Raw genomic sequence first — 19130 nt, forward strand, 5'->3', positions numbered from 1 at the left:
AGTTCTTAATGTGCATATCACAGAGAATGTGGACCTTTCCAACCTGTGTAACCTCCTTTAATAAAGATGCAGTTGCTGCAGCTGACCTCTTGTGAGAAGTGGATCCCTATTTGCTTGTATTCTGTGACTGAGCAGCACGTGTAACAGAGCGGGCGCTGTTCTGTGCATGTGGGAATTTTCCTGTGCTCTGGCTGCAGGGAGGGGGAGGAAAATTGGCTCCACAAACCCAGTATCCAATTTGGTCATTTAAAGAACCTTTTTGATCTGAGCTTTGTACAGCTAATGTTAGAGAATATTTAGAAGTTTGGTAAAAGTCCATAGTAGTGCTAGGGAAAGATAAGGCTCACTATTGTACTAAAGCAGTGTTGTGGTGCCAAGACAGTATATTTATGCTTTATTGTTGCAGGGCTAGTAGTGTCCATGAAACTTTGTACAGTTTGGTATTACACTAAGTAAAGGAAAAAATACCCAATCATTTTCTAGGTTGCCATAAAAACTGCTGTGAGCTAAACAACACGGCTACATTGCAAGCCCGTCCATTAGCATGATGTGTTGCTTCACAGCAGCTGGGAGTAAAATAGTGTGGTGAAAGTACCTTCATGGTGGCAGCCAAGATTATTTTGTGTATAATGGAAAATATATTTTTTTTCCTCATTATTATTAACCATTATATTGAGGGTCAGTATGTTTTCTAACATGTTTTACAGGGTTACATGACAGTTTTTCAAAGCTGGCTGAAAATTTCTGTTCCACCATTGTGCATTGGGCAGTAAATTTTTAGCATGCATAAAAGAAGCATCATTGCCAAATTTTCCTTGAAGTCAGAGCCAGGTGGAGTAGGGTAAAGCCTCAATAAGCCTTAGGAACTAATGGGGAATTGCAAACTTGTTGCACGTGGTAGTTTCTCAAAATCTTCCTGGGGCCAAACCACTCGTTTCCTCAAGCAGATAAGGAGGATACTTTTCTCCTTGAGTCAAAGTGCTGTGACATTGTAAGATAGTATAGATGTATCTTTTAAAAGTGTAGTTTCTAGAGGTATTGCAGCTAGCACATTGTAAACTTTTAACTCGGAGGACTTGAACTTTAGGACTAGTTAAATTGATTTTGTTAAAAGGATGTTGTCATAACAACTAAGATATGAAATCTGCCTGAATTCTTTGAAACAGGATTTCTAAACTCATTAAACAGGTATAAAATTGGAAATAAATACTACCTTCCCCCCCACACACACACATACACACATTTCAGGAGCATTCTGGTGTTTTTGAGACTTGTGACACAGACTGTTATGGTATAAAACATAACTAACGTGGAATTTCATGATGGGAAATCAACCAAAAACTTCCTATCAGTAAATGCAGTGAGACTACAGAACAGGCTTCAAGGTCTATTAGGAGCAAAACATCTTGAAATATACCGTAGGGAAAAAAAAAATTGAAGATTTTTGTGGGAATGGACAGGTTTAATAAAAGCTTTCATCTTTTATGTCTGTATTTGAGGTTTGTTTTATTTCAGCCTGAAATAAAAGCTTTATTCTTCAAGGGCAGTAACAGCATGTTTCTTGTAACTCCTTAGCTTTCAGCAATAGTCTATAATATTTTGGTTCACCATTGTGTTAAAACTGCAAATGTTTTTCTCACTTCTTTGGCATAATGATTTATTAGTGTTGACACTCCAGGGTTGTTTGTCAGTAGAAGTCAAAAGCTTGGGTTTCGCTCCTTCTGGCAGATTACATACAAATTATGCAAATTGCTGTAATGCAGGTTATAACCTAATTACGTTAAACATCTTGAACAGTGATCATTTCTGTAAGTGAAAGCTGTCTAGCACTTCAGTTGCTAATGTATTTTTTTGTCCTTGTATTCTACAAAAGAAACCACATTAAAAAGCAGTAGTATGCATGCAGGTTTTGCTGCTGTGCTGCTTATCTGCTTCTACTGCTAAAACATATGAAAGCAACACAGCAGTCAATTTACCTATATTTATATGGTGTAACACAAGTTTTTGTTTTTTTTTTTAAGGACTTTAACAGTGTGTTTCTAATAATTAGCAAGCTGTAAAGTTACTTAATATGCTTTCATAGAAGGCTAGAAAATTTTAATTTCTTTATTTTGCTAGAGCAAATCTAACCTGCAAAATTTTTAAATGCCAATTCATAGTCTCTTAGCAAGTTATTTTTTTATTCATAAAACACATGTACATTTTCTGAATAGTTTAGGAATGGTTAATACATTTTCCTCCAACTTTTTCATCATCTTTATTCTAGATAAGCAAAATTATTCCTTTTAAATTATTCATGTACTTCAGTTTCATTAATATGTGCTTTTTATGTGTTCTGTATTTGCGGTTCAATATCAAAGGTGCTCTGCATAGCTCCCTGTCAACCTGTCAACCTCAAGACAGTGGCAATTTCAGTCTAGAAGTCATTCCTGTGACACCAAATGCCTGAAGTTACCAAGTAGCATCTTCTTTTTCTAAAAAAAAAAAAAAAAAATTCCTTTTTTTTTTTTTTGCTATAGCTACTTGTATGTATGTATATAGAGGAGGACATACATGTACACAGTATAGAATTGGCCAGGAGAAATGCTAGGACTCCTGTGTTCACACAACTTGAGGCACTTTCCATCTGCAGAGTTAAAGGTCGAAATGCAGATCAAGTAAAGCCAAAGTTCACTTACTAAAGAAATAAGTCTGAGCCATAATCTGCAGAATCTACAGCCTAAGGAGAACACTACTAGCCTGATGACAACTGTTTTCCCTGTTAACTGTGTTTAGCACAGAATAGGGACCAAATTGTCAAGGAATAGTCGGGTTTGAAGTATTGTGGCAGGCCTGTAATGGGAGTTGCACTCTATCATATCTGAGGTTTGAAGGAAGACATCTGATTTCAGAACTGTCAGCACTTAATTCACATATATACACAGTTAAGGTAAAAACAAAAAAGCTTTCATTATCACCTATGTGTCACGTGATTTGTGTGTCAACAGGAGCAGAGAAATCTAGCCATTCTAATGCGGATTCTACTTCCTACACTTTTGAACTTCTTAATTCTTGTTAGACACTACTTAAAGTTGTTATACTGAGTTTTATGTAATGTCTCTTTAATAGCAATAAGCTAATAAAAATATAAGTGGGGTTATGTAGTTCATTTGGGCTGCATGTCCTTGTGTTTTATTGCTCACACCTTATTAGTCTTCTGCAAATGTTCCACTTTTCTTTAGCTTTGGCAAGCTGCTCAGAACACCATTTCCTTCTTTTCATTCTGGTGAAGTCCAATTGTTCTTTGCTTATACTACATTAGCCTTTCCCAGAATTTAGCCTGGCGTTTTTATACACTGGGGAGTTTCCAGTGTGTTTAGATTATAAAATGATTTCCTAGTGTGACTGTGACGAAACCACGCTTTCAGATAATACTGTCAAACTACATTTCAGTGCTGTTTTCTGTGTTTCTTTGTAGTGTTTTGCTCTACAGAAATGATCTGTACCAATCATTTTCTTTTTTGAAAGTGACATTTTTCAAGTAATCCTCCCAGGTAGTTAAGATCATCCCAACACTTTTTTCTGTTTCTCTTGTTAGGTTTGTGTAGGTCAATTGGCGTAAGCAACTTTCTTATCAGTCATCTTGAGCAACTAAAGGAAGACTGTGTGGTTACTCCACATGTTAATCAGGTGAGTGGAGAAATAGTATTTAAGTATCTGGTTACTAATCCACTCCTCCACAGCCCTGTGCCTGAAAGACTACACATAATAACTTTACTCTGCAATTTCTTCTCTTTAATTTCTATACATATATTGGAAACCATTCAGGAAGATGACCTGAATTGGAAAGAAATAATAATAATAATGTCCTTTGTCCTTTTATTTCCTCAGTTTTTGCCAGGCAGCTTGTTTGTGACTGGTGTTAAGGCACAGACAAATGGTCAGGGCACCAGTTTTTGATGATAAAACGGTTTAGAAATAACATTCAGGTAGCACTAAATGTTTACTGTCTGCGGAGTAAACAAAGTTTTGGAGATCCTGTGTTGAAATACTAAATGTAATTCCTCTAAGCAACACTGAAAGTGTTAGGTGATTCTGTATCCATGCAAGCTGTTCCCCTTGCTCTCTCCTTATTTTAATCAAAAAGATTGCATTAAATTCAGTGATAAAAGATTGCCACCTACATTGCAGCAGACTTGCAGGATGCTGACATCTGTTCCCTTGTTGCAGCTGTGGTAGAAGTTCATGCTTCAGTTCCTACCACCTACCGCCAGTGAAAATGTTCTTAAAGCTAACATAGAACTGTGAACTGGAATGGCTGAAGTGCAGACACATGCTTTTTCCTTTTCTGCAGGTGTTAAAGATTTTTGGCAGCATTTTGTGGTGTAATGTCATAAACAGGCACAAAAAGGTGGCTCAGAATGTGACAGAACTTAACATCTCTGGGGTTTTGCTGACTATACTAAAGGTTACCAAAGGACAATTATGAAAGTTTTCTAATGAATTCTTAAATTTGAGAATGGAAGCGCTATACTCAATTCTTATTTTATTGTCCATTACTTTGTGATACAGAAGATCATTGCTCTAGTTATGCCTGAGGTAGCCTAGTCTTCCAGTGAACTAATCTCTAAATACAAAACATTTGCAAGCAGTCATTATGTAGAAATGAAGGAAAATCACTTCCTATTACCTGTTTTAAATTTGCATAACGAATTTAGTGTTGCAGCTCCAACAGTTCTTAGGACGTTAAAACTGAGAGTTATTTTTCTGTGAAGAGAAGGAAGTAGGAAGGCCGGAGAAATGAGGTGCTTTATTAGACTTTTTGTAGTCTTCACAAACTAGGTAGAAGGCAGTGCTTCTGTTTAACAAACCAAATTGTAAGCACTGCTTCTCTTCTTGGGGAAGAAAATATGTTCTTCAATAAGGTAGGATGGACCAAAGTAGGAAAGACCTGTCTTTTCAAGAATGTATTCTTTCTAATGTATTTAGTAGTAATTAAGCAGTTTTAAAAATTATAACCTACTACTAAAACTCCTGTCAAATGCTCTAAGTAAAACCATTAAAAATATTTCATTCTGGCATCAGGTAGAGTGAAATCTAACTTAGAAGTTACATTTTTGTATTCTAGAATTTGTAATTGACTTGGCAGTGAAAGGCTTGTATTTATGCTCAAGGAAAATACTTGTGCCTGTTACTAAGTAGGAAAAATAATAATTAATGTATATATTCGCTTAATAAACTCACTGAAACTAAACTGATCTTCTCCAAATTCCATGTAGGGGTGCTCATCAATGTTTTTATACTGCATGAAGAAGTTATTTGCAGAAGTGACTTAAATGTGTTAATGTCACCATTGATACTGAGCCCAATTATGTAAATTTGTAAAAGGGTATTTTAGGATTTTGAGGCATTTGTATGTAAGCTCACGTGAACTGTTCCTCTGTGAAGAAAACTCATTTGGGGGCTTAAATGTCAGTTTTATGAGGAAAAATAATTGTAAGGCTGTGCATTCCCCTTGAGAAGCTGACTGAAATCCAGATGCAGGAGAGCTTTACCAGGTGAAAAGATCCGATGAATCTGCAGCAGGGTGGAATGAGTAAGGCTCGTGTACTGTCAAGTGTGTACTGTCATGTGTACCCTACTGAGAGTCTAGGTCCATGTATTAGGCTTAACTTTTCCCCCCTTGCGGTACGACTGTCATAAAAATCTGTGCTTTCTTGGAGTTCCCCTGTGGCTGACCAAGTAGCAGCTGTGAAGGGTTCAGTAATGTGAACTGTGAACTGCTTTATTAAATGTATGACAGATTTTACACACAAATCACTCAGGGTAGAGTGCCAGAACAGACCAAGATCTTCCTTTGCAGCTGTATGACGGACAGCCCTTGCCTGAGAAAAGTTTGGTGACTAAAATAGCAAGGGTGGGGCAGGCCAGGAAGTGGGAATTATTATTTTGAGGGGAAGCGCGTACTGGCCACCCACCACATGTCTCCTCAGCTCAGGATGCTAGTGCCTTGCACTCAGATGCTGCTGGAATCTTCCAGAAAGGTTTCAAAATAAAAACAAATTCAATAGCGATTATTTCTTTTTTGCATTTCATTGTTTTAGGATTACTTTTAAAAAGAAAAATGCTTGCTACTACCAATACACAAAGGTGTATGACAAAGTTCAGCTCATGAAATCTGGGAGTCTCCTGATTCAATGAAAGACATAAATCATGTTCCAAGGCAGGAGGTGGTTGTTGCTGTATAGCCTGTTTGTGAAACAAGCGGGTAACACAGCAGCATGCTCTACTTGCTTTAAGTATTTATGGTGCAGCTCTGCTGCTGAGAACCCTTTTTAGACCAGCAGCTAAATGCTGCTTGCAGGCACATTAGTAATAAATGCTGAATAAGTCACCTGATGCTATAGAGATGCTTCAGATTTTTCAGCATCTGATCATAAATAATTCTTTATTTAGTATTTTCAAGGCTACATTACTTATTATACTTAGTGTAAAGAACCTCTTCTAAAATTATTACTATTAATACACCCAATAGACAATACTTACAAAGACTTCTATGAAATCCCAATATTCACAGTATATTAATACATTCGAAGACACTGTATATCTGTATCTAATACTCATTGCAAAATGATACTTACCCAGAAGAGTACGTGGTGTTTCTCGAAGATGCTCAGTCTTGTGATGTAGTTGGATAAGGAGCAAGTAGACTAGGCTTGCTTTGGGTTTTGTTAATCAGTGTTCTGAAAGGAACTGCTTGCTCACTCTTTTTTCCCTCTCAGTTTTGCATAATAAACAATGAGAATATTTTCTAGTCAGGTCAGGTGCAAACAAGTGAATAACTGTATGACCTAAACACTGGTCTTTCAAATATAAACATGAAATACAAAGGCTACGCAAAGGTCAAGAAACATCAAAGGTTGAAGACATGGATGTGTCTGCTGCTTGAACCTTGTTCCCGAGTCCACCTAGTAATTTAGATCATAGCAGCTTTAGGCTGACTCAGCCCAGCCTTCTAGGGGCACAGTTTTTTCTTAGCGCATATTGAATGACTGCCAGCCTATTGTTCCTGACCATTGTTGTCTGAAAAGACAACATGTACTAAAGATGAGAAACAGGAAATGTTCATTTGTCCTTTTTATGGCAGAAGAAATTTTCCAGATTCCATGTGTTGAGGTAATTGTTCAGAAGAGTACTTTTTTTCTAAATGCGCAAGAGTTAGATCACTGGAACAGTGGTGACGGCTAGTTGTGCTGAAGGCACATCACATGATTATGGACTCTCTCTTTTTAAAAGAAAATGCCACCACTTTTCACCTGAATGCAGAGGAAGGTGTGTTTCTTACAACGTATAAGCTGTGAAATATTTTTTGAAGTAAACAGAGTAAGGGAATATTACAGAGGTTCGTTTTTGACTTTCACTAAGTGCCAGAATAAGTGGCTTTTTTGAGATCTTCACTTACCAGTAACTTCTGTTTCCAGTAGCTGTCTTTGTAGCTCGTTACTTTTCTCCTTTTAACTGGTTCTGGGCAATCTGTGATCTGCTGTCCTAGCAAAGGGTCTCCAGAGCTGCTTATTCCACAGCATGTCTGCTTCCTGCCGTGTTGTTGGTTGTGACGCCACACAGGGAATACAGGATTTTCCATGTGCAGTCTGTGCCAACGCTTTGCTTCACAGGTCAGGCCCTCATCCTAGACATATTGTTCTGGTCAGCGTCTTGCAAACCCAGTCTCAGCCCTGCCTCCTCCCCTCGCCTGTGCAACCCCAAGAAGAACATCAGTCAAGAGATAAGAAGTAATTTGGGGGAAGAGAAGGTAGTCTCAAATCACCCATAAAAATGACCTAATGCTGACGCACAGTATGCATTTGCATGCATTTCTCAAACACTGAGCAGAACAGCAGTGTAAGTCCAACGGCAGGTAGGGAAGACAACTACTCATACTTTATTTCTGTGGTAAACATAAAATGCATAGGAAATTATTGTGCCAGTTAATGGCAAAATGTTTGTAGATTAGTATCCTTCATATATCTTCTAAAACTGATAACTTATATATATCTTCCAAAGCAGTGATTTCACTCGTATTGCATTTTAAAAGCAATAGGGTAAAAATATTCTCATTTATCAATGATAATGTTTTCTACTAAATGTATTTTCAAGGTTTTGACTAAAAGTTTCTTTCTGTTTATCTAAGGCTGAGTACCACCCTTTCCAAAGACCTCAGGAGCTGGTGGATTATTGTAGGAGCAGAGGTATTGTTTTTGAAGGCTATTGTCCTTTAGCCAAAGGTGAAGCACTCACTCATCCTAGTGTCATTCAGCTGGCAAAGAAATATGGCAAAACTCCAGCACAGATTTGCATACGCTGGAGTATACAGGTAATTGGAGGGTAATAATTAAAAACCTGTCTCCTCTCTCAGGAAAAAAATAAAATGCAAATAGTTTGGGATATTGTGCCTCAAAACAGGATTTATAAAGAAAGTATTCTTGCCTTCAGTATTTTGATAGCCTATGAACTAATTGTTGTCCAGGAAATTTGCAATGTAATACACAAACCATGGCACTATTTTAAATACGCAAATAATTTGATTGTAGAGAATGAAAGGAATCACCAATAAAAGAGATGTTTTCAAACTAAAAGTTATAAACAGTAAGGGGGAATCGTTCTGTTTCTGTCACTCAACACAAAGGGATGAGCAGTGAAATAGTGTTTTACAATGACTACTTAATCTATGTTGGAATTTAATGCACTGTACATAACTGCAATTACAAATAACCTATGGAAATGTCAGCGTCCTTTGAAAAATGGGAGAAAAACCTCAGAAGGCATGAGGAACATCTTGAAATATTGTGAAGAGAGTATTTTCTTTGAAACTATGTAAATTTTAATGATGAAAATAACTGTGTTTTTCAGAATGCGATTGTGACTATTCCAAAGTCCACGAAAGCAGAAAGGATACAGGAAAACTGCAAGGTAAGATTTAGTTATGCACTCGAGTTCGACTAATATCCAAGCTACTGTTTTTAATATTTCGGTTTGTCTGTCTGTTGTCCTATACCATTTTAATATTAGGGCAACTCAGTTAAAATTAGCAAGTTATAGCAGCTTAGAATTACCACAGTACATTTAAAAAATAAATAAATTAAAAATAAAAAAAAAACACACATAATTCAAAAATGCCAGAAATCAGTGGAGATTTAATCACTATGTACAAAAAAGTTATCCACAGAGTTACTAAATACTGAAAAATCAACTTTCATAGTTGATTTTTGTCATTAATATCTTTACTTGTGACTTGAGTGATAGTAGCAAATCTAGTCTGGTTATGGTGAGGTTCTTTTTGTGATAAGCATATAGATCAAATGTAAGGAACTTGTATGCTATGCATAGCACAAAGACACTGTATGAAAGCTGTAAAACTCTGTTGGAGATATCCCAGATACCTCTTGAGGAAGTCACAGTCCTGGCAAAGCTGACTCTTCCCCTACCTTCTTCCCACTTACAGAGAAGGTCACAGGATGTAGGGTATGCACGAAGAGGAGTGGGAAGGAACTGAGGATTGGCAGCATGATCTCCCTGTTTGTTTTTTTTTCTCGGTATACTGAATGATTTTAATTCATTCCTTATTTTTTCTTCCCATTTCTGTAATCTCAAAGTGTGCTTTTGGGAGGGGGGGCGGCGGGGGAGGGGAATTCACAAACTTCTTGTTCTTTCAAAAATATTTTAGGAGTATGAACTGTTTGGTAAATCGGAAAGAAGACAGCAAACATCTGACTGTCAGTTAAATCACTGTCCATGTGCTCTAAGTGTAAATTAACACACATGTAATGAGGTTTTCTCCTGGTGGCTATGCCTATTTATGTAGCTCCTGCCTCAACTATTTATTCTGACATCTGCCCTGCTTCTGTGGTACAAGCACAGCTGTTTGTGGCAAAGTATTGTGAACCAGATCAGAGAGCAGAACCAGGTTAAAAATCTCTCCTTCTCTTTTTTTTTTTTTTCCCCAATGATATTTTTAAATCCAAGTTAATTCTGTGTTTTATGGATTTTATTCTGTGGACTCACCAATTCATTTAATGCAGCTGAAGGATTGCATTGCAGCAAAACTCAAAACATTTAGGATGGGGTGGGGGGGAATTACAGTTGTCTGATGTTGTTTATCACAATTCCTTTTTTTTTTTTTTTTTTAACCCATGCCAATGTGTTAGAGTCTCAATGACTTCTAGTTAAAATGGGGAAAACATGGACCTCAGTGAACCCTGAGTGTGTAGTATACAGTATTTCTAGTTTTGTGACTTGTCTGTGGTTCAGAATTAAAAATCTTGAGCATTGAAGTTCAACTACATGGGGCATTCCAGCACACAGCAAGTGCTGGATAATGTAGAATGGGGGTAGCTCATTTGGCAGCAGTTGAGGCTCCACAGGCTCTTTCCACTGAGTATGAAGGAGCTCTGACAAAGACAACAGAGCAATTTAAAGCAAATTCAGTTCTGAAGTGATATTGTCCAAATAAGTCACCTGCTAAGAAAACGCTGGCACCATCACTGATGTTGTAGATTTCACCACAGGGCAAGTCAGTCACTGTAAGAACCTACGCATGAAAAGAGGCGGTTGCTTTCAAGTCAGCATTAGTACTGAGAAACGGTAGCACTGTAGCACTTTTCTGCATTAGCTGATCCATGAGTATTTTTTCTAAGTACACATAGAAAAGATAGAGATAGATAAAACCTTAGATTGCTAACTTCATAAAAATTCCTATACCTTCTAATAATTCTCTTTGGCTAAAGTTCTGAGGAAAAGAATTGTGACACTTTTTAAAATGAACATCTGGATATAACCAAAATATTGAGCTCAGGTTTCCAGAGGGATTGCAGTCAGTATTCGTATACCTCTGGCAGTGACCACATAGAATGCTGTTAAAAACAGCTTTGGTGCTGCCACTGTCTTGCAGCCTTGCTTGAGGCCAGAGTGCTACAAAACCATCTCAACAGGGTCTGCAAATGAAAATGAGTCACAAAGACAGCAAAGGGCCAAGTAGAGCTTGTTAACTTAATGGAATGATGTTTGTCTGTGACAAAATGTAAAGTAATTTCCAGAAGGATAAAAAAAAATAGAAAAATTCTGCTTCAAACTGAAATGATAGAAACCCTCCTGATTCTCTCTATGTTCATGATGTTAACTATATATGCATTCCCATAGGTGTTTGATTTTACAATAGCAGAAGATGATGTTGAAATTCTAAATGGATTGCATGATGGGAGACATGTTTCCTGGGACCCAAGCCTTATTGTGTGAACGAAGGTTTGCGCTTTTTCCTTTGTCAGTAATCAATATGTCATACCACATAATTTAAATTCAGGGAAGGTTGCAATAAGAGTGTAATTGTGAGCTTACAGTCTGGTATTAATGATAACTGATTTGAAATCCTTAACACAGGTAACAGACAAAAGAATTTCTGAGGGTAGTGCTTTTGTCCTGAGATCTTGTATTTCCATCTAAAATCCTGATACACAGTTCACTGAAGCCTGTGCAAAGCCTCCTATTTATGACATTGACCTCACATCAGACCACTTAACCAATGAACATGAGGAGATATCATGTCTTTAAATGTAGGAAAAAAGCTACCTACTAGTGTACAATACAAGTGTTGAGTTCAAAGTAATTTTTCAGGTATTTTGTTAGAGGGTTGCAATATATGAAGAAGAAAAAGCTGGGTGGAAAAAACATATTATTACCATTATCACTACAGTATTTATACTATACTGTGAAACTCCATGAAGAATATGATCTCATTGTAATCAGCAATATATAAGCATTGCAAGAAGGAGTTTTATATATATTACTGCATAATAATGGCATTGACCTAGAGAGTTCTATGTGTATTATTTACAAGCCTGTAGTCGTAACAAAGTAGGAATACTTCCAGAGAAATCTATGCACAAATGAACTGAGTGCATGGATAAGAGTTGAGCGGGAAGCTCTTCAGAGCCAAAGAGGCGTCTTTGTTGTTAAGCATCTTTTTCTCTTACAGGAAATTCTGGTGAGCTTTGTGTAGCTTTTAGTGAGAATTAGTTTAGCTTTCACTTTGGATTTCTCCAGGAAATTTCATGAACAGAATGTTCTTCAGAGAGTTATTATAAAATATGTATGTATATAAAGAGGTAGATGTATATACAGATATTTGTAGTTTACAAGTCTGTTTTGAGAAACACGTCTGCAAAGTCTTTTATCTGCTGAGTATTGAACTTCTAGTCACATTGGTCTGATATTTTAAGAGTTCCCGTGTCTAGAAAGGTATGGAAAATCTGAGTATGATTTATATTGTGTGTGGACTTCCTGAGGCAGTTTTCCCAGTGCTGTTCTGCTTTAGTCATATCACGAAACAAAGCTCCTTAGTTTTTATCAAGAAATGGCTTGCAGCAGTCATATATTCCAGCCTGTAGTGTTTTTCCTCAAAGCTGAGCTTCCATACAGCTCGGATAAAATACAGAAAACTTAACCTTGTTGATAACAGCTCCTCAGAATAATTGATTGGTAAAACCAACTACTGGTAAACATTTCAGAGAAAATATGTTTGGATTTGCCTCTTGAATCACTATTGTTTTATTTATGATTTTAAAAACAAGATACTGTATGAAAAGCTGCCCTCACTAACATGTACAATGGATAATGTACTGTTCCAAAAAGATTCACTACCTACGCATTAAGGTTATCTTGCAGTTTTTCAAGTGTGGTCTACAGTATGGGGTGCTTCAGTATTTAGTAATGTCACTTCAGGTGTTCCAAGAACTGCAATGTACCTGGTTTAACTGTTGTAATGAGGGGTTCAATATTTCAAAAAGTAAGGCTTATTTATAAAATTAAGGTATTTTTTTCAGCTTTTGCAGAAAATGATGGCAATGACTAAGCAAAAACTGGAAAGGATGCACACAAATAAACTTTTCTACCTGTGATCATCGCATAATCCTGCTTTTGAAAAATCACTTTTTAGAATAATACCTTAGCATAGTAATTTGCTCAGATTTTAGCAATATGCATAAAAGTGTTACATAGCACTGTGTAGCTGGGGGACTCATTGCTTCACATCGTATCTGAATTCATAGAACAAGCACTAGAAGTGAATCACGTGCCTAGTATTCATTCAATGTGGGTTTTAGTCAGCGAAGACTATCTCAGAAACTATAAAAGAGAAGTGGGCGTTTTACCTTGTTATCTCTGAATAAACACTCATCACATCAACATACGATTTCCAACATAAATGATACATACAACGTGAACCACATCTTTATGTAAGCTGGCAAATTTTAGCTTCAGTATTATCAAGGCAATATTCAGTTAGGATTAGTTATGTGCCTAGAAGTCCCATGATGGACAGAACAGCTCTGGTTTTCCTGTGCTGTTTCTGACTCCCTGTTCTGAGCTAAACAGAACTAAACCAGATGTAGTTACTGTGATGACTATAGACTGTAGTGAGGATGGCTTCCTAATCCATTGATAGATTTTATTGTTCCCTCTTTCAAAGAGATTTTAATCTTGCATTTGTATCTGGTTTTGCTAGGAAGTCAAGGCAGTATTTTCTCTGATCTAGATGATGTTATCTAAGCAGTACGGTGAGTAATGAAAGGAGTAATAAGATAGAAACACTAGTACTATAATAGCATACTTCTAAGGAGCAGTTTTAATCTGATACTTCTCTAACTACCTTTAGACTTGATTATTGCAGGTTTTTCAGGGCTTTTTTTCTAGGATTTTGTGTGTGTGTGTGTGTGTGTGAATTTTCCCACCAATTCCTTTGCTACCAGCTAGTGGCTTTAGAACTATTTAAGTGCCAGGACTCAGCTGACCCATGTAATCCTTCTCCTAGGTGTGGTGTGCAGTTTTTTATATCGTGCCATCACTTATCCCCATTGTTTTCTGCTAGAAGCTATAATTCTCCCAAGGGACTGGAATCCTGTTATCTCCTGTGTGCTTGGGATACATCACTGGAGCTTCTTCCCTTGAAAACAGCTTTCACAAATCTTATACCTTGTTAGTTAATTTAGCGGCATTGAGCAAATCCTCTTCTAGTTTTGATCCGGTTGCACAGGGACAACAGACTAAGTAGACTGATATTTTATGCTCCTCTCTACAACTAAATTGGCATTTAATATGTTGATAGTTTTCTTTTTAAACAAGGGCTGCTGTAGAATGATAAGTCCACGTAACCGTGTATAAGTGAACACTTCTAAAGTACTGACAACTTTGATAACAGTATAAAGTAAGTCAACTAATAACAAATTGGAACATGAACAGTAGTGAGATCTAGGGGTAGCAGTGAGGAGTGATGTTCTGTAATAGAAGTGAAATCTAGCAGAACAGAAGGATATGAAAGTGCAGAACGTACGAAATCAGGAAGTTTAATTCCATTTGTTTAATTTCTTCTTTGGTTCAGAAGTCATCCCTCGAGTGTATTCTTGGAATGATACCATGCATATTCTTCCCTAGGGCTGAAATTCCTTCTCTTGTCCATACTTGCCTAAGACACGCTTTCTCCAGAGAGAAAGCTCTTTCACCTTGCTACTGTGACCGTTTTTAACATACAGCAATGCATGCATTTTACTATTGCAACCCACTGTCTTGACAGCGGGTCTAGGGAATACATCTGCAAATTGAAGGCATGTTATGTAGGTTATTTATGGTTGTGACTGATTGGGACACTCCTCTCTAGTTGAGATAAACCATTATTTAAAACAAGATACAATTTATCAGTGTTGCCTAACAAAGTGCATTCAGCCTTCTTTGTAGGAGCACTGAAACTGGAAGGGAACTCTTAAAACAAATAAGGAAAAAAAAAAAAAAAAAACGGAAAGTCAGTGGGAAGGGTGAGGCCATTTTCTGTGCAGCCAAGTAGCTTCCTGTCTGCCTCTGAGTGGCTCCCTCTCTCCTTTTCTTGCCTGCTTCTGACTTACATTTTTTATATGACTGGAGGTGAAGGCACCTGAGAATATTGAATTGGAAAATGATGGCAGTTGTTTTGCAAAGTGTGTGCTTAGGAATTTTTTTTTAATCAGTCTGCTCTTCTACTGTACTTGTCCCCCCAACACACATTTGAAGACAAGTACATTATTCTTCTGATTAGGGTGTGTAGTAAAGAAACTATAATATTAGTAAGTTCACAAACCCACAAAGCCAAGCAGGCTGCACTAATATTTGCACCTCTTTTCGGCACAGTGGTTAACACCAGCTGATTTTCTTTTCTAAAATAGCAATACTAAACTATTCTGACAGGAAAGCTGACGTTAACCCTTTGTTTTTGAAAAGGGGGACAAAGGTGGAGCAGCTCTTGTGGACAGTAACTGAATCCAATCAGTTAACTCTCTCCACGTCGCCACACCCCTGCCAAAGCTTTGAAGCTCACGGAGCACATCTCTGACTACAGGGCTTCGGGTAGAAGTAACAGAAAAGCCAAGCTTGCTGTGCTGGGAGTGGTTTTTGTACTCAATCTTTTTGCACTTATTGCAGCCTCCAAAAACGTCTGTACTTTTGAAAGAAAATGGCAAATACCTGCGCTGCCTCAAAGTAAGCCTATGACTAGTAGGCTGGTCCTCACTATAAGGGCATCAACGTGCTGGAGTGCATCAGAAGAAGGGCAATGAAGCTGGTGAAAGGTCTAGAGAACAACTCTTATGAGGACTGGCTGAGGGAGCTGGGGATGTTTAGCCTGGAGAAAAGAAGGCTCGGGAGACATTATTGTACGTAACAGTTACCTTAAAGGAGGCTGTAGCAAGGTGGGGGTCAGGCTCTTCTCCCACGCACCAAGTGATAAGACGAGGGGAAATGGCCTCAAGTTGTACCAGGGGAGATTTAAGTTGGATATCAGGGGAAATTTCTTGACTGAAATTACTGGTTGTGTGGCGTTGGAACAGGCTGCCCAGGGAAGTGGTTGAGTCACTGTCCCTGGAGCTCTTCAAGAAACGTGTAGATGTAGAACCTAGTAGCATGGTTTAGTGATGGACTTGTCAGTACTAGGTTAAAGGTTGGTCTAGATGATCTTAGAGGTCTTTTCCAACCTGAATGATTCTGTGTAATATTTATGATAAAAATGATGCAGTCTTGATCTTTATTCGGTGGCCACTAATCCATCTGGAGCATCACATAGGGCTAATTACAACTGCCAGGACATTATAGAATAGTAATGACTTTCGAAGGGCCCAGATCGTGAGAACTATCTCCAAAACTTGTCACTACCCACTTGAAGAAAAAAGAAAAAAAAAAAAAGAGGAGCTCAAACCCTGAAATGAATTTAAGTCAGTGATTCTGATACTGCTTCCCAGTGGCATAATAAGTATCACTCTGTGCGCTCGTGGTAGACGTGGCCGATACTGTGAGATGCCTAGCCTTGTACAGATCCATTTGTGCCAGATCTCAATACCTGTGCCCAAGCAGAATCTTTTATGATCTCAGTATGGGCTTTGCACACCAGAGCCCTTTGAGAACCATTCTGTAGCTGACCTACCAATAGGAAATTCCAGAGTACATTAACAGGGATATCATTCTGTTAATGATTACTCTATTTTTTCTGCAGCAAAATACATTTCCAAGACTATAGGAGCCTCTCTCTATATGAGGCTTCAGAGTTCCAGTATAATAAATTACTCTTAAGTTCATATCTTGGCTGTGAAATTGCAGAGGGGGGAGCAGGGGGAATGTTATAATTACTGTTTCCTGGTAACAACAGCGGAGATTGCTTTGTTTTGTTTTTGTTTATTCTTGGAACTTATTTTTCCGTAATGGTTCTCCTGGAGTCATCCCATGGAGTATCCATAAGTAGAGTGTTGCTGAGTTGAATTTATGGTAAATCACTTGCTTTGGGTGCAGTGTAAAGTTGGTGAAAGATTAAACGGAGGCATAGCTGTGAAGGTCATGTGTATACTGTGGTATAAATTTACTTCCCTGGTGTTTAATGCATTTTTTATATTATAATATTTAATAATATTTATATAATATGTGTAATATGTAAAGATGTACCACTGAAACGGCAAGTATCTGTTTTTGTCACATGATTTTGGAGATTTTTGCATGATTATCACAAGTGCCTTATAAGCCAGATGCAAATACCTCTGATTAATTTGGAAAATTATCACAGGTGGCTTTTTTTTTTTCTTTCCTTTTATGGAAATGGTTATTTTACTGTTTTTTTTTTCCCAGATACTACAGATAAGTAATATCTGTAATCTGCCAAATAATTGCATATATTTCAGCTAGGATTTCTGCTTCTTCAGAATAGAATGTTAAGTTACATTATCATGTTCAATAATATCTTTAGTTAATCCTAGAAAAAAAATGTATAGTAGGATTTTTCTTGATTTACCTGTATTACTGGAATAAATAATTAACTTTCAGAATGTTTCCTAATACTGCATTATACAGTTTCATCACTCTGCAAGTTCTGCTATATTTTAACACATATGAAAGAAAATATATCATGATTAGATACATTAGTGCCTTATGGTTTTATGGTAATAAATAATATGGTGTTGAAGTGTCTTTGGGTGCAGTGATAACCATGACGAAACTACATGTCACTTTCCCAACTTCTTCAGGTCTTTTCATTTGGAATTAAGTGTTACCTAATGTTACATTCAACTTTCTGATCTAGAAGTAAAATACAAATTCTTACAAAAATGGGTGTATCAAACTTTTTGCAATGGCATTTTTAAAAAGTCCATTCAATTAATATAAAACTGATCAGTATCAAGTACTCAGAATAAAACCAGTTCATCTAAATTATAGAATGCTAATACTTAACACGTGTGTGCTTCTGGTTTTGCAATGTTCTCATTGCCTGTTTTTATTCTTCTTTTTTTTTTTCCCCAAAACCAGGCTTTTGATTTTAATGTGAGGGAAGAAGATATGGAACATTTGAACACCATGAATATCAACAGAAAACTAGTTCATCTAACTTATCCATTGTGGAGAGGATAATTTAAAACCAGGTTGTTCTAAAGTTCAAAAGTAATGCAATTGAAACTTTAATTCATTTTAAACTGAAGAGTAGATTGTTCTTCTGGGTACTCAGGGTACCCAATCAGTATCAGTTAAGAAAATAATAAAAAAAGCAGTGACAATAGCTTGTATTTAATGTCATGTTAACAATTTAATAAAATCATTTCATTTCCTTTTCTTTGTTGTGTTCTTACCGATACAAAAATGCCTAATTTAAGCATTTTCTCTGCTTTCTCGAATCTTTCTGGCATTTTCTTCCAGTATGGATTAAGCTATCTCACAATACTGTAATTAAGTTTCTCTGACCTGCATGTATGTGATTTAAGGTGTCATTTTAACCCTTTTGAACAAAGCAGCTGTTGCTGTTTTTTTTTCCCCTGACAGATTTTGTAAAGTATTAGTTAACTTAAAGGCACAGATAGGAGCAGGCTCCAATGTGCAAAACATTTATAACTGGTTCAGGTACTAACAGTAATTGTAATAAGTAGATATTTTTGTCATTTTGAAAATCCTACCAGTAAGTTACATGTGTGTCCAGGTACCTAGATTTCTGTGAAGAGAAGCCTGACATCCCTTGGAGTTGAATTCATCTGTCTTCCATTGCAGTAAGATTCATTTTGTGTACAAATTTATAGTATTCTTCTCTAAAAAACAAAACAAAACAAACACAAAAACAAACAAACAAGCAAATGAAAACAAACAGATGATTAGTACTTGGTGCTTCTATCTGTGCTTTATGCAAATATCGTCAACAGTGTATTATGTGATAGTTTGGAGAAGTTAACTGGCTTTCAGATAAAACATGTAGAGCTGAAGGTAGGACATAAATGTCCTAATTCAGAGGATTACGTCTGTACTGCTTAACAAAACATTGTATAATGTTATGCTGGAGCTAATTCTAACCCAGCATGCTTCATGGTATCAAAGGCAGTACAAATGCTTTGGTTTAGTACACTGTTTGCACAAATTTATGCCACATCGTCTTCCTTCAGGTAAAATTATTTTGTAGGAACCACAGCCTGAGCATTCAAACACTGGGCTACGTAGTAGGAACTGCTTTCTTTTCTCAGTTGTGCAGTGTAAATCTTAAAAAATTACTCAAAATACAATCTCTTTGTTCCAGGTCTACAGCAAAAGTCTGAATCTGGAGTAATGTCTTACTTTTCACA

At 37.0% G+C, this 19130-nt stretch overlaps 1 protein-coding gene across 2 annotated transcripts in view; it reads left to right on the top strand.

Moving 5' to 3' along the window:
• The window catches only part of LOC106039415 (uncharacterized oxidoreductase ZK1290.5-like), a 45588-nt gene extending 26925 nt beyond the window's left edge, over positions 1 to 18663 (top strand). For both annotated transcript variants that reach the window (XM_048067001.2, XM_067001940.1), the window contains 5 exons: positions 3578 to 3669; positions 8171 to 8353; positions 8890 to 8949; positions 11176 to 11277; positions 17839 to 18663. In XM_048067001.2, coding sequence (XP_047922958.2) covers positions 3578 to 3669; positions 8171 to 8353; positions 8890 to 8949; positions 11176 to 11271 — 431 coding nt within the window. In that variant the 3' untranslated portion in view covers positions 11272 to 11277; positions 17839 to 18663. The remainder of the gene's footprint in view (positions 1 to 3577; positions 3670 to 8170; positions 8354 to 8889; positions 8950 to 11175; positions 11278 to 17838) is intronic.
• The last annotated feature ends 467 nt before the right edge of the window (positions 18664 to 19130 follow it).

Source organism: Anser cygnoides, chromosome 8 (assembly GCF_040182565.1).
Source record: "Anser cygnoides isolate HZ-2024a breed goose chromosome 8, Taihu_goose_T2T_genome, whole genome shotgun sequence".
Taxonomy (NCBI): Eukaryota; Metazoa; Chordata; class Aves; order Anseriformes; family Anatidae; genus Anser; species Anser cygnoides.